We start from the raw sequence: 26,868 nt of genomic DNA, 5'->3' as shown, positions 1-26,868 counted from the left end.
GCAAATTAGTTTCATAATTTTTTAGCATTTTGGTAAACTGTTTCCATTGGTTTCCCTTATAATCCTATACATTTTATGGGTTTTGTTGTTGTTGTTTTGTTTTTGAGACAGTCTCACGCTGTTGCCCAGGCTGGAGCACAGTGGTGTGATCTCAGCTCACTGCAACCCCCACCTCCTGGGTTCTAAGCAATTCTCCTGCCTCAGCCTCCTGAGTAGCTGAGATTACAGGCGCATGCCACCATGCCCTGCTAATTTTTGTATCTTTAGTAGAGATGGGGTTTTGCTATGTTGGCCAGGTTGGTCTCAAACTCCCGGCCTCAGGTGATCTACCCACCTCAGCCTCCCAAAGCGCTGGGATTACAGGGGTGAGCCACTGCACCTGGCCCATTTTATAGGTTTTAAAACCTAATTCTGAGGAGTCAGTAGATCTCTACAGACTGCCAAAGGGGTTTATGGCACAAAAAAGGTTCAGCACCCCTGGCCTGACTGCATTCCTTCCAGGCCTCCACCAGAACACCCCTCTGAGTTGAGAAGGCTCATGCACTCGACATTCATGCATCTCCTGAGGTCCCACAGGCAAAGACCTGGATTATGCAGAAACATAACACAATGCTGGGTAAAACAGGTGATGGAAAGTGGAATGGGAAGAGGGAGGAAAAAAGGAAGATGGGAAGTAGGTTCAGAGGGAGGTACAGGAGGCAGAGATACCAAATTCCCAAGGAACCCACTCACACAGTTGTGGAAAACTCAACCTTTATTATTACCTGCCTAGTGCAGGGGATTAAAATTGCCTCAAGCTAGGTCCATATATTAGTGTAAAAATCTGTGTCTCTCCCCCCAAAAATGTACAAACCCCAAGTGATTATAGAAAAATCAATGTGGCAGCTACACTAGAGATGTCCAACCCCAAGGCTATGGGCTGTTGCTCCCTCTTTCCCCCTAATCCCAATATTTACTCCACAGAAACGTACAGGCTTAGAGAAGTTCTAGCTACAAGACTGCAGGTGGGAAGTGGGGGTGACTGAGGGCTGGGGTGGGGCTACCCCCAGGTCCAGTGTTTCAGGTGATGGAGGAGGAAGAAGCCCAAGCTGAGGACAAGTCCAGGAGCAAGCACAAGGAAACATTTTCCTCTCCTTCTTGTCCTCCTCACCCCCAGATTCTCAGCCAGTGGGGTCCAGTGTGTGACAGGGAGAGAGAAGCTGGGGGCGCAGCCACCTCTCCAGGAATCAGTGTTGTCCAGTGGGGCCCAGGTGCTCCAATGGGCCATGTCCAGTGTCTATCCTATATTTCCCCCACCCTTCCCCAAGGGATGGCTAGAGGAGGTTGGAGAGGATCCCATCCACAGGGCCAGCTGGGTGGGTGACAGGGGCTTCTGGGAAGGAAGAACAGGAAGGGGACATGAGAGTGTGTCCAGGAAGGGGAGAAGGGGCATCAGCTCCCTGGGTGGGCCCAGCCCACCTGCAGTCTCACTGCCTCTATTAGAGGTGATGGGCTGTCGGGAGGGGAAGGGCAGAGGTGCCATTGTGTCCTCTTGTTTTAGTGTCACTGGCTTCCCCTGGATTGCTCCCTGAGGGAGGGGCAGCTGGATGTGTGATTCACACCGTGTTGAGTGCATCCTCTGCCAGGAACCGATGCAGCTGGGAAAAGGGTGGTCGCTGCTCAGACTCCCGGCTCCAGCACCGAAGCATCAGCTCATATAGGCCCTGCGGGCAGGCAGGCGGCTGGGACAAGTACACCTGCATTGTGGCAGTGTGGATGAGAGTCAGGGAACAAATATTCTTTAGTCTCCAAGACGACGACTCTGCCCCTTCTGTCCCCCGCCTCGGACCCATCTTCCCTCTCCTCCACTCTGACCTGCCGGCCCTGGTCCCGGAAGAACTCCCCCGCATTCTCGATGACCTGCTCGTCGGTGAGCTGCCCAAAGGGCTGGGCCCTGCAGAGCATCAGCACCTCCCACAGGGTCACGCCAAAGGCCCACACGTCACTCGCAGTCGTGAACTTCCCCTGGGATGCAGAGAAGGCAGCAAAAACAGACAGGGACATCAGGCAACATAGACCCTCCTCCCTTCCTGTCAGAAGCCCCAGATCCACTCAGGGCTCCACTCAGGCCTGATCCCTCCTGACGCCAGGCTCTCCACTCTCCTCCCCTGGCCACCTTTTCCAACTCCTCTCCCTGGGGCTCTGCCTTTCCTCTCCATGCTCTGGTCTTCTCTCCAAGGCCCTGGCCCACCTCTTCCTTCTGCTCCTCCTTCCTCTCCATCCACCCCCACTTTCTGGTCCTGACCCTTGGTCTCCCTACCCAACCCCTTCCATCTCCAGCTTCCTCCCCCAACCTCATCTCCTGAGCTCTCTGCCACCCTGTCTCCATCCCCAGTACCCACTTTTGGCTCCTGGACTCTTGCCCATCACACTGCAGCTCCTGCTTTCCCCAGTCCCTTGGGCCAGGATAACCTCATTTTACAGATGAGATTCTGTAAAATGCAACCCAGAGAAAGTGCGTGACTGATGAAGACCAGGGCTGCGAGTGGCGGCCAGTGTTCTCCCACCCGCCCTGCCCCAACCTGGCTGTCCTCGGGCTGCTCACCATGAGGATGCACTCCCAGGCCATCCAGCGGATGGGCAGCACTGCCCGGCCCTGCACACGGTAATAGTCCCCAGCATAGAGGTTCCGGCTCATGCCAAAGTCTGCGATTTTGATGGTGAAATTTTCCCCAACTAGGCAGTTCCGTGTGGCCAGGTCCCGATGTACAAAGTTGAGTGTGGCCAGATAGCGCATGCCGGAGGCGATCTGGGCTGCTACATGCAACAGCATTGGGTAGCTGAGAAGGGAACCAACAGAAGGTCACTGGGGGCAGCTTCGCAGATTCCCATCCAGGAGAGGAGAGAGAGCCCACTCCCCGGGCCTGGTCACTCTGGCTCCCCATGCGGAGGTGGAATGCCCACGTGAGGCCAAGGGTCACTTCCCTCTCAATCTCCCATGCCTGGCCAACCCTAGGGGGCTCCTCTTTTATTGTGCTGCCCAATCTGGACTCGGAGGGGAGTGAGGGTGAGAGAAAGCAGAAGGGATGTCATGGCAGGGCCCAAGTCCCTTCACCACTCTTGCATAGTCACCTCCAGCCTTTCTGTCCATGTTCCTGGGTTAACTTGTCACACATTCCTTATCCCAGGCCCTCCTGGAACCTCTCCCTCCCTTCCCACCCCCATGCTCCCCTCTTTTCCTCCAGGCTGAAGCGAGGGGAGAAGAGGAGATCCCCTTGGGGAATTCTCAGCAAGGCCCAGGCTGGGTAAGCAGGTACCTGATGGTGGGCCCCTGCGCAGCCTGCCCGTCCCCAGGGGCCCCCTCGGCTGCCTTGTCCTCCAGCTGGTGGGCACTGAGGAACTGGTTGAGGTCACCGTTCTCCATGTAGTCAGTAATCATGCAGAGGGGGTCATCCTGCACACACACGCCCAGCAGCCGGATGATGTTTGGGTCCTTGAGCCTCGACATGATCTTCACCTCTTTCAGGAAATCATTCCTGGAGAACAAGAAGAAGGTGAAGAGGAATGCCGAGTGGGCGGCCTGCACCTTCCCCCGCGCCCCCCCACCCCGCCTCAGGTGGACCAGGCGTCCCCACCCCCAGCGTACATGCAAATCCCCTCCCAGAGATGCCACCCCTCTGTTGGGCTCTGCCATTGTTCTCTCTAGGTGGCTCCCCACTCTTCACGGCCTCCCCTCCCTTCTTCCAGATGCCATCCCTGGTCCTCACCTGGCATTCTTGGTGGCATCTGGCCGTAAGATCTTGACAGCTACCAGCAAGGGGTGTCCCTTACGCACATTAAGGGGGAAATCAAGACTGACCAGATCTTGAGGGCTGTCGACCTCACACAGGTGCACCTGGATAAAGAAGTTCATTTGCTAGGCGGTCACAGGGTCAAAGGGATTAACACAGTTACAAATGACTAAGGTTCCTGGCCAAGGGGATGTGCAGGCATGGCATCAGAGCACCCAATAGGGCCAGACACTACTGATGGCTGGGTAGGCTCCCTCCTTACCTCCCCAAACTGGCCCTCGCCAAGCTTCTCCTTGAAGCGGAGTCGAGATCGAGGGAAATCCACTCGGGGGGGCCCATCCCCGACTGCCCCTGGGGGCAGTGCAGGCACAGCATAGGTGTTGCCCCCGGTGACGCCCTGCAGGGTAACAATGTCAGCCTCGGCATAATGGGGGACGCTGTTCTGGGGAGGTGGGGGCAGAAGCGGGGCGCCTGGCTTCTCAGGCTCCATATAGTCCCCACTGTAGGCTGCAGGGATGAGGGGAAAGAAGACAGGACGAGGCATCAGGAACAGCCCGAGAGCTATAGTTCCCCACACCTCAGCCTCCCGGAGGGCCCTGTGTCTCCCGGTCAAGTGAGAGACTGGGTCTATGCTGTATCTTCCCAGTATTCCATGCACCGACCTCAAACCAGGAAGACACTGGCATGGGATGAGAGTTAGCTATTCCAGAGGTTTTCAAGGCAATGAATACGGTTGAGCAAAACTGTCATAAAGTCTTACTCTTTTAGGGCCTCCCTAGGGTCTCTCAAGAGACCGTGAGATAAATCTTGGCTGGAAGAATTCCTCCCCAGGAGTTCTCCCACCTCAGGATGGTCCCAGCATCCAGGCACCCTCCACCTTCCAAACCCTTGTCCCGTTCACCACAGCTCCCTCCCCTTCACTTAGCTGCTCTCCCGTCGCTTTCAGCCTGGCTCCCCCGGGGGCCAAGCCCTCCCAATCCTTTCAACCCAACACACCAAGCTCAACAACAAGCAGAGACAGAGGCACACAGAGGAGGGAGGGTAACAGCTGCTCACAGCCCCAACACAAGTTGTCTACAGACAAGACAGGAAGCAGAGCTGTCCCCTCTTAGCCCTGGGGAAGGGGCCACAATGAGAAGGCAACACTGAGGAGACGAGGGGCAGATGGAAAGGGTTGGGGCGTGAGCCTTCACCTCTGGGACTGCAGAGAGAGGACACATGTGAGGGAGAGGGCAAGCGCCCGGGGTGAGAGCCCTCCTCCTCGCAGCTCTAGAGAGAGTGGAGAATAGAGGAGGAGTTACAATAGTCTGGGGCCACCACAGCAACCTCCTGTCTAGCTCTGGAGAGCTGAAGAGATGGCGTGGAAGAGGAGGAGGGAGAAGAGTTGGGGACCAGTAAGCTTTCTACTCCTCAGCTCAAGGGGGGGACCTTTAAAAAGAGCAAGCAGCAGCAGAGATGAGCTAAGGGCACAAGAGCTTCCTCCTTGGGAGCTCAGGAGAGCAGAATAGGCCACAGTGGGGAGAGGAGGAAGTGCAAGGTGTGAGGGCTTTTCCCTGCCCCAGTAGAGGTATGGGGAGCCTGGCAGAGCCCAGGGGCAGAGGGGCTTACCCTGGGTGTTGGTGGGTTTGGCCCAGGCGGGTGTGGGGGGGCCCGGGCCTCGAGGGGGACGGGCGTAAGTGGCCAGAAGGAGGCGGTAGGCTGGATTGGAGAGCAGCAACGCTGTCGGGAGAAGGAGGAGGGGAAACACGGGGAAGGGATGAGACTCAAGGCTAGACAGACAGGGAGACCTTGAATAGGGCAAGACCAGGGCTGATGATTGCATTAAGAGACAGACAGGATAAAACAAGGATCTGCAGAGTGACGGACGGCTGGCTGGATAATGAATGCATGGACAGATGGGACATATGAATAGATGGATGGATGGTAAACAGATGTTTTGTTGGATGGATGGATAATAGATGGAAAGATGGATGTATGAATATAGATGGATAGATGGATGGTGGATATGGGTGGGTGGATGGATGGATGAATAGATTTATGAATATAGATAGAAGGATAGATGATGGAAGACTGATGGATGGATGCAAGGATGTATGACTATGGATGGAAGGATGGGTGATGGAGGATGGATGGATAGAAGGAACAAACATAGTGAGTCTAATACAAAGCGGAGGGGCCAGGGAGACACAATGAGAGGCTACAACAAAGATAGAGAGATGTCTGTGGGACACAGACAAGATAGGACCACGGGGGACTATGGGTAATACATGGGGAAGTCTTGAGAGAGACTACATGGTGGGGACAAAGAGTGATATAGACAGTAACCAGGAGCACAGAAAGAAGAAAACAAGTGGAAACTGGGGAAGACAGGAAAAAAAGAGAATGGGAAAGGGATACAATAAGAAAACAGCAGAGAGGACAGAGGTGCGACTGGAACAAGGCAGGTCTTACCAGAGCCATTGGGGACGCAGGGAGCGGAGTGGGGCGGATTCCCACGAGGCCGGGGCTCCTGGTACGGGGGTGGCTCTCTAGGACCTGGGCGGTTGTTGATGAGGATAGTGTCCCCAGGGACAGAGAGGTGAACCGTCAGCTCCTCTTCCAACACCCTCCGTTCAGCCTTGTCATGGGGATGGGAGGCGTCACCCATGTTGCTCAGCACACACGGCCTGGCCCTCTGTTGTGTCCATCCTTGCGTTCCCTCCCTCAGCCCTCACAAGAGCCCTACAGCTGTAGATACTATCAGCACCATCTTACAGGTAGAGAAAGTAAAGCTCAAGAGCATGGAGGTAACTTCCCTGTCCCACAATGAGATTCCAACCCTCATCTGCCCAGTCCGTAACTATCAACTGTTTTTTTGTTTGTTTGTTTGTTTGTTTTTGAGATGGAATTTTGCTCTTGTCGCCCAGGCTGAAGTGAAATGGCACGATCTCAGCTCACTGCAACCTTCGCCTCCCAGGTTCAAGAGATTCATGCCTCAGCCTCCCAAGTAGCTGGGATTACAGGCATAAGCCACCATGCCTGGCTAATTTTGTATTCTTAGTAGAGACGGGATTTCACCATGTTGGTCAGGCTGGTCTTGAACCCTTGACCTCAGGTGATCCTCCCACCTTGGCCTCCCAAAGTGCTAGGATTACAGGCATGAGCCACCGTGTCCAGTCATCAACCTTAATGTATATTACTGCCATTGGACTCCAGCTGGAAGACGTGGCTTGGGGTGTGCCAGACGTCTTCCCTTTGCTCCTCCAACCCCACTCTCTGCCTGTCACCACCCTGCTTCTGCCCCAAGGCTGACCAGTGTAGACTGCACCAACAGGCCTGGTTTGGGTTGGCCAGAGAGGAGCCCAGCAGGACTTTGGGGCAGAAAGTGAGGTCAGGGCATCTATTCTCCCAGGCCCTCCCTGAGGGGTAGACACGGGCCAGCTGCATCCCAGGACCAAAGTCTACTGCCCCTGTCAAGGTGCCCTCTCCACAGACTCTCTCCTCTGGGTCGTGGTATTTGCTCCTCTCTGCTGAGCAGACCCGGAGCTGGGGAGCAGCCCTCCTTGTGAGCCCCATACCCTCTTTGACATGGTTTAAGTGGTCTCTTTACTAAGCCCTCCTCTTGGGATGCTAGTGGGCTGTGCCCTGCAGGTCCCCCTGGACCCTGGCTCGTGCCGGGGCCTGGCCTCCCCCCACCACTCCACATGCCGCGGCTGTGCCCACCTTGCTGAGGAGCCTGCGCCAGTGCAGCCGCCAGAGCATGAGGGCAATGATGAGCAGCAGGAGCAGGATGATCGCCACCAGGCAGCCGATGAGGATGGCGGTCGGGCTCCCCTCGGCCTTGGCCACAGGCTGCTGGCCTCTGGGCTCCAGCTCTGGCAGAGGCAGCAGGGTCAACACCACAGGAGGGTCCCACCCTAGCCGAGGGGGAGGCCCAGGGAGAAGGGTGCAGAGCGTCCACACGCCCACCCAAGACTGCTCACCCAAGCTGCTGAAGTTGGTGGGAGGTGGGCCAGGCGGCCACCAGGGGGCTGGCGGGAAGGTGCCTCCCAGTGCCGGAGAGGAATTGTTCACCACATCTGGGGAGAAGGAACAAAAAGAAAGGAGGGAGGTAAATGAGGAGGAGACCCAAGGGAGGCAGTGGATTGCTCTGCAAAGGAGCAGAAGCATGGGTGATTCTCAATAGGCAACCACTGACCAGTGGGGGCTGGGGGAGCAGGGTCCTGAAGTCCCCAGCTGTGGTGGGTGTTAACCCTATAGTTGCTGGATTGTGGGGAGCGGAGGACACGTATCTGGAGGCTTAGAGAAGAGGCTATTTCTCAACTAATACAGAAGTATTTCAATATTTTAACAACCAGTACTGTCATACTGGCTCAATAACAGTCATGGGCAAGGGGCTTACAAAGGAAAGACGGATACACGGAGAACAAGAGGCAGAAAGGGGCTCAAGCTATTTGGGGCACCCCTAATTGAGAAGTTTCGGTGGGTGATGGGTAGATATGATGCAAGGAATGAATATTTTAGGGACACTGCAGGGTTAGGAATGAAATCAGTTGTCAATTTCAGGGACTGGGGACTGGGCTACTCCAGGGCTTACCAGAGATGAAGGAGATTTCGCTGAAGAGTAACCAGGGTCCCGCAAAGAGGAAGCGGCACTGCAGAAAGCGAGCCACACGGCCTCCAAGGGGCACTGAGACAGCCCGGGCTCTGGGGTCCCCCAGGTTGCCCCCTAGGTTGTGGCGCATGGGCTCCCCCTCCCAGGCCATGGCAGGGCCACGCCGGAAGCGACATTCCACCCCGCCAGGCAGACGGGCTCCCAGCGTGTGCATGTTGTTACAGTGGACCTGGGATGAAGGGAAGAGGGCACAGGGTCAAGGCTAGGAGTGCTGGGGGCACCCCAACGGCACCCCGCATGGCTTCAGAGCCCTCCTCGAGAGCCGGACTCACTCACCTGCATAGCCTGGAAGGCCCTCAGCCGGTCAAACTCAAACTCCATCTCCACGTAGCCACTGGAGAAGCTGTGGTTGCTCCATCCCACATAGTCATAGCCTGGCCAGACCCGCAGCTCCTGACTCTTCCTAAAGTCATCCAGCCCCACCACTCCATCTGCCAGCTGGCCCAAACCCCCATACTGCAGTCTGGAGAAGAGGGGACCAAGGAAGAGGAGGTTGGAAGGGAAGAGGGTCTTGATATCCAGGCACTCTGCCCCGCCAGCCTCCAGCACAGTGGCCTGGCCAGCCTGGCTCCTGTCCACTAGTCCCATTCCCACCCCACCTCACACTCATGCAGCTGGCCCTTCTCTTCTCTCCACCCCTACCCCAGCACTATTACAGGTACTTTGCAGGTCACAAAGGTCCAGCACAAGGGCACCACCTCTAAGGGGCACCATTTCAGTCTATGATGTGCATATTTATTGCAGCAATTTCCAACAATGTGTGTTAGCAAAGGGGTGCCTTTTTTGTACAGTGTCATATGGGCTAGTGGTCACCCTAATCCTACCCTTTGAGGCCCCACCTAACCCATCCCTCTTCTCAGTTCTTCCACCTCACTCCCCACCCTACTTACCAGCCCCCCTACACACACACACACACACACACACACACACACACAGAGTCCTCCCTCCCACCCCAAACTCCATATCCTGCAGGGGCCTTTCTTACCCGCCCACGGTATGTCCATCATAGGTGGAGTCGTTGAGGTACACGGCCTCAGATAAGTACATTGTCTGCCCCACAGGGGCGGTGTAAGACAGGAGTCCATCTGGGGCAGGGTGAGAGGATGGGGGTCAGAGGCATGAAGGCTCCATCCCCCATCCCTGCATCAGGCCTGGGCAGGTTTCAGGTCCCTTCTCGTATCTCTCCACTGGCCCATTGGCACGGAGGAGACGATGCTGGCTAGCCCCCTCCTCAAGAGTGACAGCTTCCCAGCAGGAGAAAGGGAATCCTGGATGCCCATTCTCCACACTCCCCACTCTCCAGTCCCCTGCTCAGGAAACAGATTCCCAGGGAGCTGAGCCACTCACCCCTCCAGAGGCAGCCATAGAGCTCCACCCGCAGACAGACACTCATGACCCGGTCAGCCCGGGGGTAGAAGCGAACCAGTCGGGCAACCATGGGGGGCCCAAGGTCCTTCAGCACCACTCCCTCAGGGTCCTCATTGCCTGAGATCACCTGTGGGCCAGGAAACGGTGTGGGTGGGATAGGGTCCAGGTCAGATCTTACTTCCCAGCCACCAGCTGCTCCCTGGCCCAGCCCACAGTGGTCACTTAGAGACCCATGAGGGGTGGCACCGAGCACACAGCACTGTGGGGCGCACCCAGGCATAGGTGAAATGAAGATCTGCAGCTGAGACCTCTGGCCCTCTCGCAGCTCTGATGTTCCATCCTCAGACTCCAGGCTCAGCTGCCCTCTTCTCCTTGCCTGGCTCCATCCATTTGTCTCCAAGCCTATCATCCCATTGTGCCCAGATTCTCCCCAATCCTCACAGCCCTGCACCCCTGCCTCAGCTTCCCCTTCATTTCAGCCCATTCCCTCTGTTCATTCAGCAGAAGTTGGCTGAGTGCCCGCTCTGTGCCAGGCACGTTCTCAGTGGTGAACGTCACTCCCCGCCCTTGCAGGACTGAGATCCCAGCAGGGAAAATAGCTGCGAAGAACAAGAGGCAGGGAGTATGGACAGAGCAGTGCGGTGGGTGGCCAGAAAAGGCTCTCTGAGGAGGTGACACCTGGCAGAGAACTGAATGGAGTGAGGGAGAGCCTGTGGTTATTTAGGGGAGGAGCTTTGCGGGCACAGAGAAAATGTCCGGAAGCTGTGGGAACGAGCCCTGGCTTGTTCCAGCAACAACAAGAAAGGCAGCGTGGCCAAGGATGCGCAAGAAACAAGTGATGCAGGCAGGAGCCAGGTCAGGCTGAGCATCCTGCACCAGCTAGAGGCTCAGCTTTTGTTCTGGCAGAGTGGAAAGCCAGCACGGGGGTGTCAGCTAGGTGCGATGTATTTGATTTACATGCTCTAAGGTCCACTGGATGCCGCCCCCAGGTGGAGATTTGACTCCAGGCAGAAAAGGGCAGAAGCAGGGAGACGCGTTTGGCATCTACTGCACTCATCTAAGCTGGAGATGGCAGGCAGGTGGCCTAGGGCAGTAGAGGTGGAGTGGTGAGGAGTGACTGGATTCAGGAACACTATGGAGGTAGAACAGACTGGGCTGCTGATGCTTTGGAAGGAGGTGAGAGAAAAAGAGGAATCAAGGATATCATCTTAGCTTATAGCCTAGGCAACCAGGCAATGGTGATACCACTTCCTGAGCTGGAGAATGCCAGGGGAGGAGCAGGTTTAGGTTGGGAATGGGAATCAAATTCAGCCTGGGAAGTTAAATGTACATTTGAGATGCCTATTAGACATCTAGGTGGCTGGCTACAGTGCTTGTAATCCCAGCACTTTGGGAGGCTAAGGTGGGAGGATCACTGAGCCCAGAAGTTCAAGACCAGCCTGGGCAACATAGCAAGACCCCATCTGTTAAAAAAAAAAAAAAAAGACATCTAGGTGGAGAAGTCCAAAAGGTGGCCGGGTTTACAATATTGTTTGGAGCTCAGCTGAGAGGCTTAGGCTGGAGATAATATAAACTGGAGAGTCGTCAGCATATAGGTGGTGTTTAAAGTACAGCTGGAAGTGAGGAGAGCCACCCTCCTCTGGGTGCCGCCCCTGCCAGCCTCACCTCCTGACCCCAGCGGTCCTTCCAGTCCATCCAGCGGCGACCATCCCGGGAGTAACGCAGCCGGTAGCTCCGGGAGAACTCCTTGCCCAGGCCCCCGGCATGCCGTCCCTGGGTGCCCACCAGAGCCACCAGGTGCAGTCGTTGTAGATCCACCTGCAAGTACTCCTCCTCCTTGGGAAACACCGACCCTGCGGGGCACCAGGCCCCATCCCCGTCACTGCTCTCCAACCTGAGGGTGACGAGGGGCACAGAGAACATCTGGCCCCAGGTCTGCCTCCATCTCCAGTACTTAAACCCCACTTCATTCAACTCCTCAGACTGCAGGGGTTGCAATGGCATGGGCAGAGGGGTTGGAGAGGAAGTAGAGGTCCCAGGAGCTCCCCCTCGGGGCAGCTACAGGTGTGCCAGGTGTGCCAAGTACCTGCTGTGGCGGGCGGCAGTGGAATCTGACCAGGAGCTGGAAGCAGAGATGTCACTGTCTGGGATGGTCCGGTCCTGCATGCCCAGGGCATAGCGGCACTTGGCTGAGTAAAAAGCAGGCATGTAACAAGTCAAGGCCCCCAACTCTCTACCTCCCAAGCCTTGGCCCTCAGGGACCCATGATTCAGTCTCCTCACCAGGATCAAAATGTCCCTTCATGTCAGCATCTCCACTTGCCACCAAGAGCAGCAGCAGTAAAGATGACAGGGCCTCTGGCCCCATAGCTCCTGATCCCTCGGGCCTAAGGGGGTGGGGGCAGCATCTCTGCAGGGGATAAAATGGGTGGTGGGTAAGTTAATCAGGGGACTGAGTCATAGCTGACAGCAACAGACAGAATGGGCCGCTTTGGGGATAATAACAGTAAAACAACAACAACAGTCATTGTTTAACAGCATCAGCTATATTTTTAGAATGCTTCCCCTGTGCCAGACACTGGCCTAAACCCTTAAACAGAATCCATAATTTTATCTTCACAGTCACTTCATAAGGTAGATACTATTACTATCCATATTTAACACATGAAGAAACTAGGACAGAGATCAGTTAAATAACTTCCTAAAGCCCCATTTGTCCAATCAGGAATGGGCAAACTATCCCCATAAATAATGGCTTAGAACAAACAACAAGTGTGCAAAAAATGTTTATAACACACACAACAGGAAAAGGTTTAATAACTACAATAAACTAAGGCCCCTTAGGAACTGACAAGAAAAAATATATAAGTAACCCAATAAAGAAACAGCCAAAGAATGTGAATAGTCATTTCACAGAAAAGCAAAGCCAAATTGCCAACAAACATTTTTTTTAATGGTCAAATTCACTAGCCTCAGGGAAATACCAAGCAGATTGACAAGATATTTTTCTAAGGCTGTAACATATAAAAGTGGTGGAAAGTGATGAAAAGGGAGGCACCATGCTCGATGGCAGAAATGAGTTTTATCCTCTATTTGGAAAGCGATCTAGCAATGTCTATTATAATTAAAAATGCACATCCTCTTCAACCCAGCATTCCCTCTCCTAACAATCTACCCAAATGGGGAAAGAGAAGCACCAGGAAGTAAGAACATATGTGCAGGTCTGGGTCTGGCGGCTCATGCCTGTAACCCCAGCACTTTGCGAGGCCAAGATGGGAGGATCACTTGAGGCCAGGAGTTAGAGACCAGCCTGGTCAACATAGTGAGACCCCATCTCTTTGAAAAAAGTGAAAAATAAAAATAAAAAAGAAGATGCTCAAAGATGTTTATTATGGCACCTTTTGTAAGACATAAATCTGTAAGATATGTGAATGCCCACAGGGGACAGGCTGGAATTAAAAAAAATAATAAGGTTTATTGACTACTATGCAGCTGTGAAAAGTAACAAAGAGGCAATAAATTCCTAACTTTGTGTGATTTCCGTGTTTATCTGTTGAATATGAAAAGCAAGCTACAGAACTATAAAAAATTATCCCACCTTTTGAAAATAAAATAAACAAGCACCCATGTTTGTATATATACCTGTGTGTATATCTAGAAAGAGAGAATATATAATAGAATATAACAATAGAATATAATATAACAAGAGTTAACATGAATGGGGCAAAAGAAAAGCAAATTTAAAAAGACAAGTTGATTGTACTATTTTTCTAAATCCTGTAACATAAATGCATTTATGTAAAATCATATGATATGTAAAAGAATATGACAACCATTTTGACTTTTAAAAAATAAATATGTCCCAGGAAAGGTTGGGCAATTCCTTGTTGAGGATATGATAGAATTAAACATCAGATAAGCCTGGACCAGCTCACCCTGCTGCCCTCCCACATAGGAGTCCAGAATTCTAAGAGAAGGGCAGAGGGGACCCCAGCACCTTCTAGTCTTACTGTCCCCTATATAGCCCTCTAGGCCCAGGGTGGTCCCTGGACCATCAGCAATACCTGGAAGCATGGAAGAAATCAGAATCTCAGGCTCACCCTTGACTTGCTGAATCAGAATCTGCATTTTAACACAATTCCCAGGTGACCTGTGCCCATTAAAGTTTGAAAATCCCTACTCTGTTCCTCAGGCCCAGGAAGCTTACCCCACATAAAACGATTCAAAATGGCATCTCCTTACAAACCCAAGTAACTACTCTCCCCTCCCCTGCTGCAGGAAAAGCTATCCTAACCTGTACTGGTCCCAGAGCCCTGCACTGAAGTCTCCAGGCCCTGGAGTCCTGAGGGACTCGACTGCCACCTCTCATCAGGTTCAGGGCATCTTGGGCCCTGTTATCCCTGCTCTGCCTTCCTGATACCCAGACATCCAGTCCCTCCAGTTCCCACTTCCAGAAGGCGGCTGCCTCTGAGGGACTGAGGAAAGGCTGAGTTGCCTTGGAGACGAGGGCGGGTCTAAAGACAAGGAAGGCAGGTCACCCCAGGAGGTAGGAGGAGTGGGGGATACACCCCCATCCCTTTGTCCTCCTCCAGCTGCTCCCACAATGCACTAGGGCAGGAAAGTAAGAGGCAGCTGAGACCCCAGAGCTCTGAAGCAGCAGCTGAGGGGGACGACTGAGTTGTGGGGGGCACTCAGTTATCAAGGAGAGGCTAGAACCAAAAGGCATCATGCCTGGTCCCTTAGGGTCCAGCGCCGGGGAGCAGACTGCCAGAGTCCCAGGAGACTGGCTCGGAATTCCTGGGTGCCACTCTCCACCCCCACCTCTCTCGGGAACAGCGGGGCTCTTGTTCCCCTGAGTAACCTTCATGCCTATCCCAGATGAGTCATCAGAGCCACACAGAGCCGAGAGGAGCCCGGGGCAGAGATACAAAGGCAGGCAGAGGATAGGAGGCAGGCAGAGACAGAGCGAGAGCCACAATGCAAGAGGTAAATAGAGCAGGCTCAGAAACACGGGGCATAGAGCCAAGCAGAGGAGCACAGAGAAGCACAGAGACATCTGGGCTGTCTGTTCTCCAACACCCCCAGTCACCTCATCTCTCTCCACTGGGTCTTCAGCCCATAGTCAGAGACACAGAGGGCAAGAGAGGACAGGCCCAGAAGACCTTCCCCAATCCCACGCCCTTCCACCCCATTACAACCAAAGACAAACCAGGGGCCAGGCCACCCTGCCTCAAGCCCTTCACGCTTCTCTTCCAACCCCCACGTCCCACTCAGACAACACCCACACAGCTCTGTACACACACACGGTGAGACACACAAACTTACTGAACTGGCTGTAAACAGCGAGGCTAAATGTGGCATGCACACACCCCCCTCTCAGTGTCTCTGACAACCCTCACAGAGTTTCTGAGACAGAGCAAACACAGAAGCTCATGCATACATCAACCCATCCACACCTTGGCATTCCTTCAAGTCCAACCCCATCGCTCAGTGAATAGCCACCTTCAGACACCTGTGAACATGAAATGACAGACACCACATGCTCCTGTGACCAGAAGACAGCATGAGACACACACGCCCGGGCCCTTGGGCACAGGATCCCCAGAGAACTGGGGCCCAGCCTCTAACACACATGGGTGACCAAGCCAGAGGGACGTCGAGGGGGCAGGGAACAGGTCGGCGCTGGGTGGGAAGAGTGGCAATAAGGACAACAGCCTTTCCCTGCCTTTCCACTCACTCTCCTTTCACCTGTCTCCACCACACCACTCAGTCCTGGACACACCTACAGGCCCTCAGCAACAGCCAGCGAGCTTGGGCGCCTGCCTCTGGCTGCTGGAAGTGCTGGGAAGAAATGTTCAGCCAAGAGCCAGGCGTGGGGGGTGGGACCCTGAGGCTGGCGCTCACCGGCAGTGACATTCTCTCATGCCAGAGCCAACTGACCATCCAGCCGGGAAGAGTTGTGTCACTAATGGGTTAGAGTGGCAGTCCCTCTTTTTGTTGGACTGTGACCAGACTGGCCAACTGGGTGTTGGCTGAGCGGAGGCTTAGCAGTTAGTAGATGCCCGCAGGGACTGGCCAGGTGGAGGGCAGGCCCGGCTCTCCAGGCGATAGATGAGCTGACTCAGTGGGGCTGCATAGGAGCACCTCCTCCGGGGCTCAGTTCCTCCACACTGAGTGAGGGGGGACTTGCCTCAATGCTAGAGGCTCAAAACTCTTTCTGGGAGGTCAGGGGTTTCACCTCCCCCCAGTCCCTGCCCCCGGTTTTCAGACGGTAAGCCAGAGCATCGGAGAGGCAGGCAGGGAGGCTTAGAAGAGCTGGACGACGAAGCATGGCCCGGGACGTCCTGCCTCCCCCGCCCCTCGCCCTGCAGGAGCCGCCGCGCGCCCCCACCCCAGGAGCCCCAGGCCTCCGCCCGCGGGGTCCGCCGCCGCTCTCCCTACCTCTCATCGCTCTTCCCGGCAGACCCAGGCGTCCGACCCGGGAGCGGGGCCTCTTCGGCGGCGGGGCGAGGGGCGGGGTAGGCGGAGGGAGCCGGGAGCCGGGAGCCGGGAGCGGGAGGCGCCGGCGGGGCTCGGGTGTCGGGAGGCGGCTCCCGCGAGCAGCTGTCGGGGGCCTGTTCCGGGGAGAGGAGCCAGGGCTGGGGCGGCTCGGGCCCAGGCGCCGCCTCCCCCTCGCCTCGGCTCCCTCCCTTCCTCCTCCCGCTCCTGGCTCCGCTCCCTCCCCTCGGCCTTCTCTCCGCGCGTTCGGGCTCGCAGCCCTCCCTTCCCCCTCCCGGACCCAGTAGTCCCGGTGGCTCCCACGCCCGGCGCCGCGCTCCAGGCCCCGCGCCTGCCACGCCCACTCCGCGAGCCAGTGCCCTGCCCGGCCTCCCCCAGGTAACCCGCCCGCCGAGCCCGCCTGGTCGCTCCCAGGCGGCCCAGCCGCCCGCGCCGCTGCCCCCGGCCGGCTCCGCGCCCAGCCCCCTCCACCCACTCGCAGCCCACCCCCGCTTCCCCAAACGAGAACCTCCAAAGCTGGCGCCCCAGGGGGCTGGCTGCAGTCCCGCTCAGGGCCCACGAGGGGAAGACGCCCCTCCTATTTCTGGGCTCGGTTCCTGGTGGGAGAGGCAAAGGGAGCAGCCCCAGGGCACAGAGGAAGAAGCAGGTTCCCACAGGCTCGGCCCAGCCCAGCTGCGGGAGTTAGCCCAGAGAAGGGAGCAGAGCTCAAGTCTCAGGGCTCACCTGTCCACCCAGGCCCCAGACTGCTCTTCTCACTCCACCAACCTTTGCTCCTCTCTCCCAGCCTGTGCGCTCCCGCCTCTACGACCCAACCTGGAAGGCCCCAGACCCTGAGGGCGGGCTCACTCTCTTCTAACCCTCTCCTCTCAGTTCCTCTCTCTGCAGGGCCTTCTAAGGGACCCGGGGGTCCAGACGCCCAGGCCCTGATTCCCCTGGGCTCCCAACGGAGTGGAGTGGGAGGGGGACTCAGGAGTCCTCAGGGCAAGCCTCCCTCAGGCCAGCCAGCTCTGGCCCTAGTGGGCCGGAGGGTCTGATCACTGGCCAGAAGAGGCCAAAAATGAGGCCAGGACAAAGTTGGGTGGTCGGGAGGAGGAAGAAGAGGAGCAGAAGAATGGAGGCACAGTGAAAATCACACACAGTCAAAAGGAAGGGGACCAAGAGACCCAGGGAAGATGACACAGTGAGACTGAGTAGGCAAAGCAACTGAGAGAGCTGCTGGGCAGAGGATGGAGCAGGACAGAACAGCTTGTGGTGGGAGGTGCTTTTTCCCCACTCAGCACTACCTCAGCCCCTCACCTCTCTCCACACCCCCACACCTGCTCACCACCTAGACAATGTCACCGTCACAGGAAGGTCTCGCTCCACTGCACATCTCTGCCCCAGGAACCTCACAGTAGATAAAAACATACCCTGCTTGCAGTCCCAGACAACAATCCCAAGAAAGAAACACAAAGTCCCAACCAGACAAGTACACAAAAGCACTACCAGGAAGAAGCTGGCCCTTGGGAAAGGCCGAGGCACACATGGGCACTAGTTCAGAAGCCCAAGGACGTTCCAACGGCTGAGGGACCTGCTAACAGACAGCCCCAGGGTCACTCGAAGAGCAGCTTCTTCCCGCCTTCCTGTCCCACCAAGCCCCCAGGGATTCATTCCCCCAGAACACCTACCCCTCCAGAGACAGCAGCTGGGGAATCTAAGCCCAGGAGACGCTGGACTGGGGGTGGGGCCAGCCTGGGGGTGGGGCCAAGGCTTCCCAAGTCACCTCACCTGGCAGCCCGCAGCCCCTCCTTCCAGGAGCTGTGCTCTGGGAAAGCCCCAACAAGCCTGCCTGCCAGGCAAGCTACAGCCCGTCATACCCTGGTGGGACATTCCACACCCCAGGCCCACGCTGACCCCAGCTAAGTGGCATGGCAGTGCCAGACAGAGGGGTCCACTGGGGACAGCAGAAGGAGCTAGAGAGTCCTGAAACCTTTGTCCCCTCTTCTCACTGCCTCAGGAGAAATTCCTAGTGGTGATGCCCACCTCGCCCCAGCTCCAGGCTGGAGGAGTGGGAGGGATGCAAGGCTGGGGCCCAGTGGAGTCAAGTGACAACGGAAAGGGAGCTGGAGCCAGCTGGAATGCGGGACTCGGAGCCGAGATTCCCAGGGGCCTGAGAGGGAAATCCCAGCCATCCTGGGGCCCAGAGAGCAGCACCAAAGACGAAGAGGGCCTGATTACCCATCCGTGGTCCCCAGAGCCCATTCCACATCTCCTGCATCACTCCGAACCCCAGAGGCCCCCTGTGTCCCCCAGAACCCCCAAATGACCCTCTACCATCCCCTCCCATCCTGGGCTTCCTTCCCCTTCAAGCCAGTGGCAGCCTGCTGCCCAGGAAGGAGAGGATGAGAAGCAGCTGAAAAAATGTGAGGAGAGGCACGTAGGAGAGGGGAGAAGGCAGCTTCAGGCCTGCAGACCACCTGGCCACAGGAGGGAAGCCCAGCACGACCAGCCAGCGAGAGGACGGACCAGATGGGCCCCCACACATACACTAGCTGCGGTCCCCTTCCGGGAGCTGCAGCTGCCTCTGGAGGAGCAGGCTGGGTCAGCAGCTGGGGAGAGTAAGAAGCGACGGGTTGGGGGCAGGGTGAAGGAGTGTACAAGGCTTTGGGTGTGAGTCAGACCTGATGCCACTGAACACAAACTGGAAACTGAGGCCAGGGAGCAAAGGAGGAGATTGAGATGACGTAGCTCTGGGAGCGAGATGAAACAGCTCAGCTGTGGTTGGGGAAGAAAGGGGCAAGGGACCAGAAGAGGGAGACGAGGCTGATGGTCAGATGGGGACAATGGTGAGGGAATTCCCAGAGAGACAGGAGATGGACTGAGGTCAAGGCTGAGGAGACAGGTCTGAGAGAGGAAAAGGAGGATGAAGACAGGGCCCACACAGCAAAAGGTGGGAAGCCCCAGGGGCTCAGAGGAGGAGACTGAAGTTTGGGAAGAAAAGGGCTAAACTGGATGAAGGAACTGAAGTGGACGCGGGAAGGAAACAGTGTTGGAAACAAACTCCTAAGAGAGGAAGGCAGGGAACTGAGGAGGCCTAAGAGCTGAGCAGACAGACCAAGGGGACAAGAAGCAAGGACAAGGGAAGAAGGGGCTGGAGTGAAACAGAGAGTAGAGGGAAAGAGGAGGAAGACTGGGGCGCAGAGTGTGAAGCTAAGGGACACAGAGAGATGAGAAGTATAAAAGGCTGAGAAAGGAAGAGGCACCTGCGGGACAGACGGGCACACGAGGCCCAAAGAGAGAATCGAACCTGTTTCTGGACAACGGTCCCCCACTGAGGACACCCTAGCCCCTCAGCCCATTTGCCACACCATGGCACCCAACGCTATTCCCTGTCTTTCCCCTCCTCCCTGCCAAGCTCTGGGCCGCTCCCCTCCTCCCAATACACCTCCAGCCTCCAGCCAGGGACCGCCTGGTCCCTGCCCACAAGGGGAGGGCCCAGCTCCAGTGCCCACTCCTGCCCTCCCAGTTCATCTCTGGCTTCCCCCCCCTCACCTCCAGCTCAGGATTCTCTTAGGTCCCAGTCACCCCAGTCTCAGGCCTTTGGGGTCGGGTCTGGGGCTGCCAACGCTGCCTGGCTTTGTCCGAGCGTCCGGGGCCCCGGGCCCAGGAGGAGCAGCTGCCCGGGGCCAGCTGCGGCTGGCTTCGATGTGACCATGGCAACCAAGTCCCGCTCCCCTCACCGAGCCTCTAGGCCCCCGCAGAGAGGGACTGAGCAGCCTGGCTGTGGAGAAAGGGAGGGGAGGCTGAGAACTGTGAAACAGAACCAAAGGGAGACCCCAGACAAAGAAACCCCAGACAAAAGGAGATGAAGGGAGGCAGAGGAAGCAGAAAGCAGTGTTGGGGGTGGTGGACGGGAGCTCAGGCCCTCCAGAGGGGGAGAATCTAGGAGAGACGGAGAAAGAGGCAGAAGCAGGGGCTGATTTGCGGGGGAAAAGAGAGATTAGAATTGACTGGCAGAGGTCCTTTAGAGACTCCTTCTGGGCCCCTGAGAATTCACTTCCTTCTCCCAGGATTTTGCACCCTGGAGAGAACCAGAATCCCACTTTCTTAGTTGGCTGCCTCAAAAATATTACATATGGCGAGAGCTTCCCTCCAATTACACCAATGGCCATAGGAAATATCTGAGAAGAAAAGGCACTCTCAGTTTTCACAAACAACCCCAATTTCAAAGCCTAAACCATCACCTCTTAAATACCAATGGCAATGGCGACAGTTGGGGTGGCTCACGCCTATAATTCCAGCACTTTGGTAGGCCAAGGAGGGCGGATCGCTTGAGCCCAGAAGTTCCAGACCAGCTTGGGCAACATAGCACAACCCCATCTCTACAAAAAATACCAAAATTAGCTGGGTGTGGTGATGTGCACCAGGAGGCTGGGTAGGAGGATCACCTGAGCCCGGGAGGTCAAGACTGCAGTGTGCCATGATTGCACCACTGCACTCCAGCCTGGGCAACAGAGCAAGACCCTGCCTAAAAAAAAAAAAAAAAAAAAAAAACCATTGTCAGACAATGTTCAGACAATCCTTGGTTTGGAAACTATGATCCCAAAGCCAAAGGTGATGAATTAGGCTTGGAGGGACTGGAGGAGGGAAGAGGAGTAATGAGGCCGCCTCTCACAGCATGCAAGAGGAAGCAGAGTACCAAATGGGAGGGGAGAAAGCAGGGCTCTGCGTCTGAGAGGGAGGGTTAATGTTCCGACTCACCATCTGGCTTCTCTTGGCTGAGTCTACATCAGTAAGAGGGAGATAATGGTCACTGGCCCAGAGTCTGTTTAGAAGATAATGAGATAGCATCTGTAAGGTACAGGCCCACTGATAAAAGCAACCATCCAAACTCCACTAACATGATATCTCTCTGTGGACTTCTCATGTGTCACTTGGGATCTCTGAGTGCCACCTCCCAAGTCATTCCACAACAGTTGTTATTAAGAGTTTGCTTTGAGAGGCCGAGGTGGGTGGATCACCTGAGGCCAGGAGTTCGAGATCAGCCTGGCCAACATGGTGAAACCCTATCTCTACTAAAAATAGAAAAAAATTAGCTGGGTGTGGTGGTGCACGTCTGTAACCCCAGCTACTTGGGAGGCTGAAGCAGGAGAATCGCTTGCACCTGAGAGGTGGAGGTTGCAGTGAGCCGAGATCACACCACTGCACTCCAGCCTGGGTGACAGAGGAAGACTCTGTCTCAAAAAATAATAATAATAGGCTGGGCGCGGTGGCTCACGCCTGTAATCCTAGCACTTTGGGAGGCCGAAGCGGGCGGATCACGAGGTCAGGAGATCGAGACCATCCTGGCTAACACGGTGAAACCCCGTCTCTACTAAAAACACAAAAAATTAGCCGGGTGTGGTGGCGGGCGCTTGTGGTCCCAGCTACTCGGGAGGCTGAGGCAGGAGAATGGCGCAAACCCGGGAGGCACAGTTTGCAGTGAGCGGAGATTGTGCCACTACACTCCAGCCTGGGTGACAGAGTGAGACTCCGTCTCAAAAAAAAAAAAAAATAATAATAATAATAATAATAATAAAATAAGAGTTTGCATAGGGCACCAGGTGCAGTGGCTCATGCCTATCATCCCAGCACTTTGGGAGGCCGAGTCAGGCAGATCACCTGAGGTCAGGAGTTTGAGACCAGCCTGACCAACATGGTGAAACCCTGTCTCTACTAAAAATACAAAAAAATCAGCCAGGCGTGGTGGCGGGTACCTGTAATCCCAGCTACTTGGGAGGCTGAGGCAGGAGAATCGCTTGAACCCGAGAGGTGGAGGTTGCAGTGAGCCGAGAATGCGCCATTGCACTCCAGCCTGGGAGACAAGAGTGAAAGTCCCTCTTAAAAAAAAAAATAAATAAATAAAAGTTTGCGTAGGGCAGGCTCTGACAGCGAGAGCTATGAAAGATGCATTCAGTAATGGAACCCGCTCCCCACCTTCCAGGCCTTTACAATCTAGAGAGTATTAGGCGTATATATGTATGTAGTCACAGAAGACAGAACACCGTGCTACAGGCAGAGCTGGAAAGGGTCGTGGGAACCCAGGGAAGGGGGAGGCCAGGTCCTCCTGAGTGGGACAGGAGACAAGACTCAGAAGACCTCAGGGAGGAGCTGGAGCTTGAACTGGGCCTTAAGTCATGCTAAGATTTGCAGAGATGAGGCAAGGCCATTCCTGGCCAGAGAAGCGGAGGAGCCAAGGCAGGGAGGCGTGAATATGGCTATGTCCAAATGCAGCCTCGCCTGGAAGAAGGGTCCGTCCCATGAGTGAAACCAGAAAGGCAGATTTGGAACCTATCTTTGAGTAGTTTGGCTTATTCTGAAGGTGAGGAGAAAGAACCTTGGGGTTTTGAGCTGGGAAATGACATGTTTAGATTTGTGTTCTTTTAAAAGTGGTTTTTGGCAGCAGCATGTGGGATGCAGAGTTCAGAGTAATGGCTGAGGGGAGGGAGGAGTTAATCCCACTTTATCCTGTGCACATCCCATGGTGCTCCCCCTAAGCCTCCAGCCAGGACAGCAGTGCACGTGCTAGGTGTTTTACTAGCATTTTCAACCGTCCTGTGTTTGCCTCCTCAGGGCCCTCTGACATGAGTGGGGCAGGGCTCTCATAAAAAGAAAACCTTGTAATCCCAGCTACCCAGAAGCTGAGGCAGGAGGATGGCTTGAGCCCCAGAGTTCGAGGTAACAGTAACTATGATCACACCACTACACTCCAGCCTGGGTGATGGAGCAAGACTCTATCGCCAAAAAAAGAGTGAGAAAAAAGAAAACTAGGCCCAGAGGGGCTGCGATTTACCTTAAATTGCAATGGCAATTTAATTGCCACTTAATAGCAAGTGGCTGCTTCCTACCCAGAACTTCCCCTGGACTCCTCCATCTCAGTCTTCCAAAATGGAAAGGGGGATGTAGAAGGGCTCCCTGGGCCTTCAGACTGGACCGACCCTGGACCGACCGCTAAGCCTGGTGAGTCCTGCCTCTGCAGAAGCCCCGCCTTGGTAAACTTACCGGAGTATTCTTTAGGCCTTATGGTCCGGGCAGTGAACAAGAAAGCCACTTGGGGGCGCTTGCTGCACAGGTGACCAACTCCAATTACTGGAAAATGGAAGGAAAGTGAAAGCGGCCGGGAAAGAGATTCAGGCTTGGGCAGGGAATGGCGGGAAGAACCCCAAAGCAGCAGACCCAAGAGAGAGGTCAGAAAGGCTTACTGGAAGCCCAGGGCAGCTGCGGGGCTATTTAGGGTACAATGACCTAATTTGTACATATAGGAGATGTTGTCATTTATAGGCAGAATGTTAGAATCTTCACTTTCTCTTTTCTATTGTCCTTTGCTAAAAAGCCTGTGGAATTCTCAGTAGCCTCTTAGGATCCCTGAGCTTGCTGTGAGCCAGGCTCTGCTCTCAGCGCTTTCCAGAGCCATCTCATTTGGCCCACACAGCAGTTCTGTGATGTGGCATTTTGAAACATGCCCACTTAGGGTAGAAACTGAGAGTTAGAAAAGTTGCTCTCCATCCCCATCCCCCATACACACACAGTAAATGGCAGATCTGGAATTCAGATCTCAGTTGTTTGTTTATTTGTTTTATAGAGACAAGCTCTCACTCTGTCACCCAGGCTGGAGTGCAGGGGTACAATTATAACTCAATGCAACCTCTCAAGCCATCCTCCCACCTCAGCCTCCCAAATAGCTGGGGGTCAGGCACCATCATGTCCTGTTATTTTTTATTTTTATTTTTTTGAGACAGAGTCTCGCCCTGTTGCCCAGGCTGGAATGCAATGGCATGATCTCGGCTTACTGCAACCTCCCCCTCCCGGGTTCAAATGATTCTTCTGCCTCAGCCTTGAGAGTAGCTGGGATTATACATACCCACCACCACACCCAGCTAATTTTTGTATTTTTAGTAGAGACAGGATTTCACCATGTTGGCCAGGCTGATCTTGAACTCCTGACCTCGTGATCCGCCTGCCTCCACCTCCCAAAGTGCTGGGATTACAGGCATGAGCCACCATGCTCAGCCATTTTTTTGGTTTGTTTGTTTGTAGAGATTGGTAGAGATAGGGTCTCACCATGTTACGCAGGCTAGTCTCAAACTCCTGGCCTCAAGCGATCCTTCTGCCACAGCCTCCCAGTGTGATGAGATTACAGGCATGTGCCACGATGCTTGGCCCAAATCTGAGTCTTTTTGACTCCAGAGCCAAAGCTAGGCTGGAGGATCTCAGCCACCATTGTTTTTCCAACTCTAGAGGTCTATAATACATTCTTACCCTTTCTCTCTAGCCCTTGAACATCTTGGAACATTGTCATTAACTCCTCTAAGTTCTTTTATCTCCCAAGAACACTGGTGGCCCAAATTATTCTTGTTTGTGTACAAAAAATGTACAGAGATCCAAAAATGGTAAATGCTTACCTCAAGGTCACACTGGAAGTCAAGGTCAGTGCTAGGATAGTGTTCTCAAACTGAGGTCTCTGGACTCCTGAGGACCCATGAATATCTGTGAAAACTATTAAGTTCCACGTCTAACTTTCCTTAGTAGCATTTGAAAAGTGTTATAAGCATGTTTTGGGTCATTTGTAACTGATCCTGGCCCTGTTTGTGAGTACCTGCATTTGCATTTACCTATTTATAGCTTTAATTGTCTTGGTCGCATTTGTACCAAGTGAAGGCCAGGAGACAAGTTCTAACAAAGATTTTTTAGTAATTTGAATAGACATGAGAAGGGGAAGAATTGAGTCATTGCCAGGCACACAGTGGAATATTGTGCCAAGTGCGGAAGAACCTTCATCAGGCAGTACATGGTCTGTTGCCAGCAGCAACTTCATTTCAGAAAAACACTATTTATTACATTAATGTTAAACTTGTCTTTAGACTTTTGTTTGTACCTATGGCTGCTTTGCTTTGGTTTTATAACTGCTTAACTACTGAAGCATAAGGAATTCATAGTTGTGTTTCCACACATTTAAATTATAAAAATAATTTAAGTCCATGAAAATTGTTTTCCTTCCAAAAGGGTCCATCCATACATTACTCAAGTTCTTGTTCTCACAGTAGGTATAAACTAAACCTGGGCCATCAAGAGTCTCCAAGGAAAACTTGCAATGATGGAGTCCCTGTTAAAGGTCAAAAATCTCCCCCACCCTCAAGATCCAGTGCAAGTGAAGCAGCCAGTTGTCTGGGGTAAATACCTGGGGTTTGCCGTCCCATGCCAGGAAAATGTAGGACACGGACACACGCGAAGAGTTTAAGAGGGAAGGTTTAATCGGCAAAAGAAAGAAAACGGAAAACAGCTCTCTCTCGAGTGAGAGGGGACTTCCGAGAGAAAAAGGGCAGCCGGAGGCAGATGAGCTGGATTTTATAGTCCAGCTTGAGGAGGCGGCGTCTGATTAACTTAGGATTCACAGATTGGTTTGATCAGGTGTTTGTTTACATAGCTGGGAAGGCTGGCCACCCCACCCTAAGCTTATTACGCAAATGAACTCTCTCTTGGCGGGTGCCATTTTGCCTTACTGCACCTGTGGCTGGCAGAGAAGAGATGATGGGGCCGCCATTTTGAACACGATTGGCACAACTGCCAGCATCTATGTCTGTAGCCCGATTTTACAGGCTGCTCTTTGTTAGAAGGAAAAATGATTTGGGCCTGCTTTCCATTAAAAGAGAAACCTTACCAAGGACTTCCGTAACCTCACTGTCCTACCTAAGTAATTTCTTCTTAACTCCTGTATCACAAGGAAGTTAGAACCTGGGGCTTCTGGGCTACTGAGAGAGGAAGATGTGAAGGACTGATTCATAAAGTGAAGAAGTCAGAGTACAGTCACCTGGGGAAAACTCCAAGGTCAGTTTATAGGATAGAATCAAGAATTGGCCAGGTGAGGCCGGGCGCCGTGGCTCACGCCTGTAATCCCAGCACTCTGGGAGGCCGAGGTGGGCGGATCACAAGGTCATGAGATAGAGACCATCCTGGCTAACAAGGTGAAACCTCGTCTCTACTAAAAATACAAAAAAATGAGCCGGGCGTGGTGGCGGGTGACTGTAGTCCCAGCTACTCGAGAGGCTGGGGCGGGAGGATGGCATGAACCTGGGAGGCGGAGCTTGCAGTGAGCCGAGATCTCACCACTGCACTCCAGCTCGGGCAACAGAGAAGACTTCGTCTCAAAAAAAAGAAAGAAAAAAAAGAATTGGCCAGGTGAGGTGGCTCACGGCTGTAATCCTGTTACAGGAAAGGGGTCTTGATCCAGATCCCAAGAGAGAGTTGTTGGATCTCGCACAAGAAAGAATTCTGGGTGAGTCCTCAGTGCAAAGTAAAAGCAAGTTTATTAAGAAAGTAAAGGATTAAAAGAACAGCTACTCCATAGACAGAGCAGCCCTGAGGGCTGCTGGTTGCCCATTTTTGTGGTTATTTCTTGATGATATGCTAAACAAGGGCTGGATTATTCATGCCTCCCCTTTTTATTTTTTATTTTATTTATTTATTTATTTTTGAGATGGAGTTTCACTCTTGTTGCCCAGGCTGGAGTGCAGTGGTGAGATCTCAGCTTACTGCCACCTCTGCCTCCCGGGTTCAAGCGATT

The 26,868-nt window shown here is 54.2% G+C and overlaps 1 protein-coding gene across 7 annotated transcripts; it reads right to left on the bottom strand.

Moving 5' to 3' along the window:
* Positions 1-736: 736 nt before the first annotated feature.
* Positions 737-20,027, bottom strand: DDR1 (discoidin domain receptor tyrosine kinase 1). 7 transcript variants are annotated; one of them, XM_024248928.3, is made up of 18 exons: positions 19,821-20,027; positions 12,075-12,201; positions 11,879-11,981; positions 11,458-11,686; positions 9,772-9,919; positions 9,410-9,509; positions 8,701-8,887; positions 8,347-8,593; positions 7,733-7,828; positions 7,473-7,624; positions 6,222-6,387; positions 5,379-5,489; positions 4,033-4,277; positions 3,747-3,874; positions 3,297-3,515; positions 2,585-2,819; positions 1,855-2,004; positions 737-1,736 (listed from the first exon to the last, which is right to left on the bottom strand). In XM_024248928.3, the coding sequence occupies exons 2-18, from the start codon at positions 12,157-12,159 to the stop codon at positions 1,596-1,598; spliced, it is 2,742 nt and encodes a 913-aa protein (XP_024104696.3). In that variant the 5' UTR covers positions 12,160-12,201; positions 19,821-20,027; the 3' UTR covers positions 737-1,595. The 7 variants fall into 7 exon arrangements, with proteins under 7 accessions (XP_024104696.3, XP_024104695.3, XP_024104698.3 ...); XM_024248927.3 differs by lacking the exon at positions 19,821-20,027 and adding an exon at positions 17,957-18,018; XM_024248930.3 differs by lacking the exon at positions 19,821-20,027 and adding an exon at positions 17,775-17,898.
* Between the last annotated feature and the right edge of the window lie 6,841 nt (positions 20,028-26,868).

Source organism: Pongo abelii, chromosome 5, assembly GCF_028885655.2.
Source record: "Pongo abelii isolate AG06213 chromosome 5, NHGRI_mPonAbe1-v2.0_pri, whole genome shotgun sequence".
Classification (NCBI taxonomy): domain Eukaryota; kingdom Metazoa; phylum Chordata; class Mammalia; order Primates; family Hominidae; genus Pongo; species Pongo abelii.
Note: the sequence above shows the minus strand (reverse complement) of the source record. Positions and strands in the feature narration are given on the sequence as shown.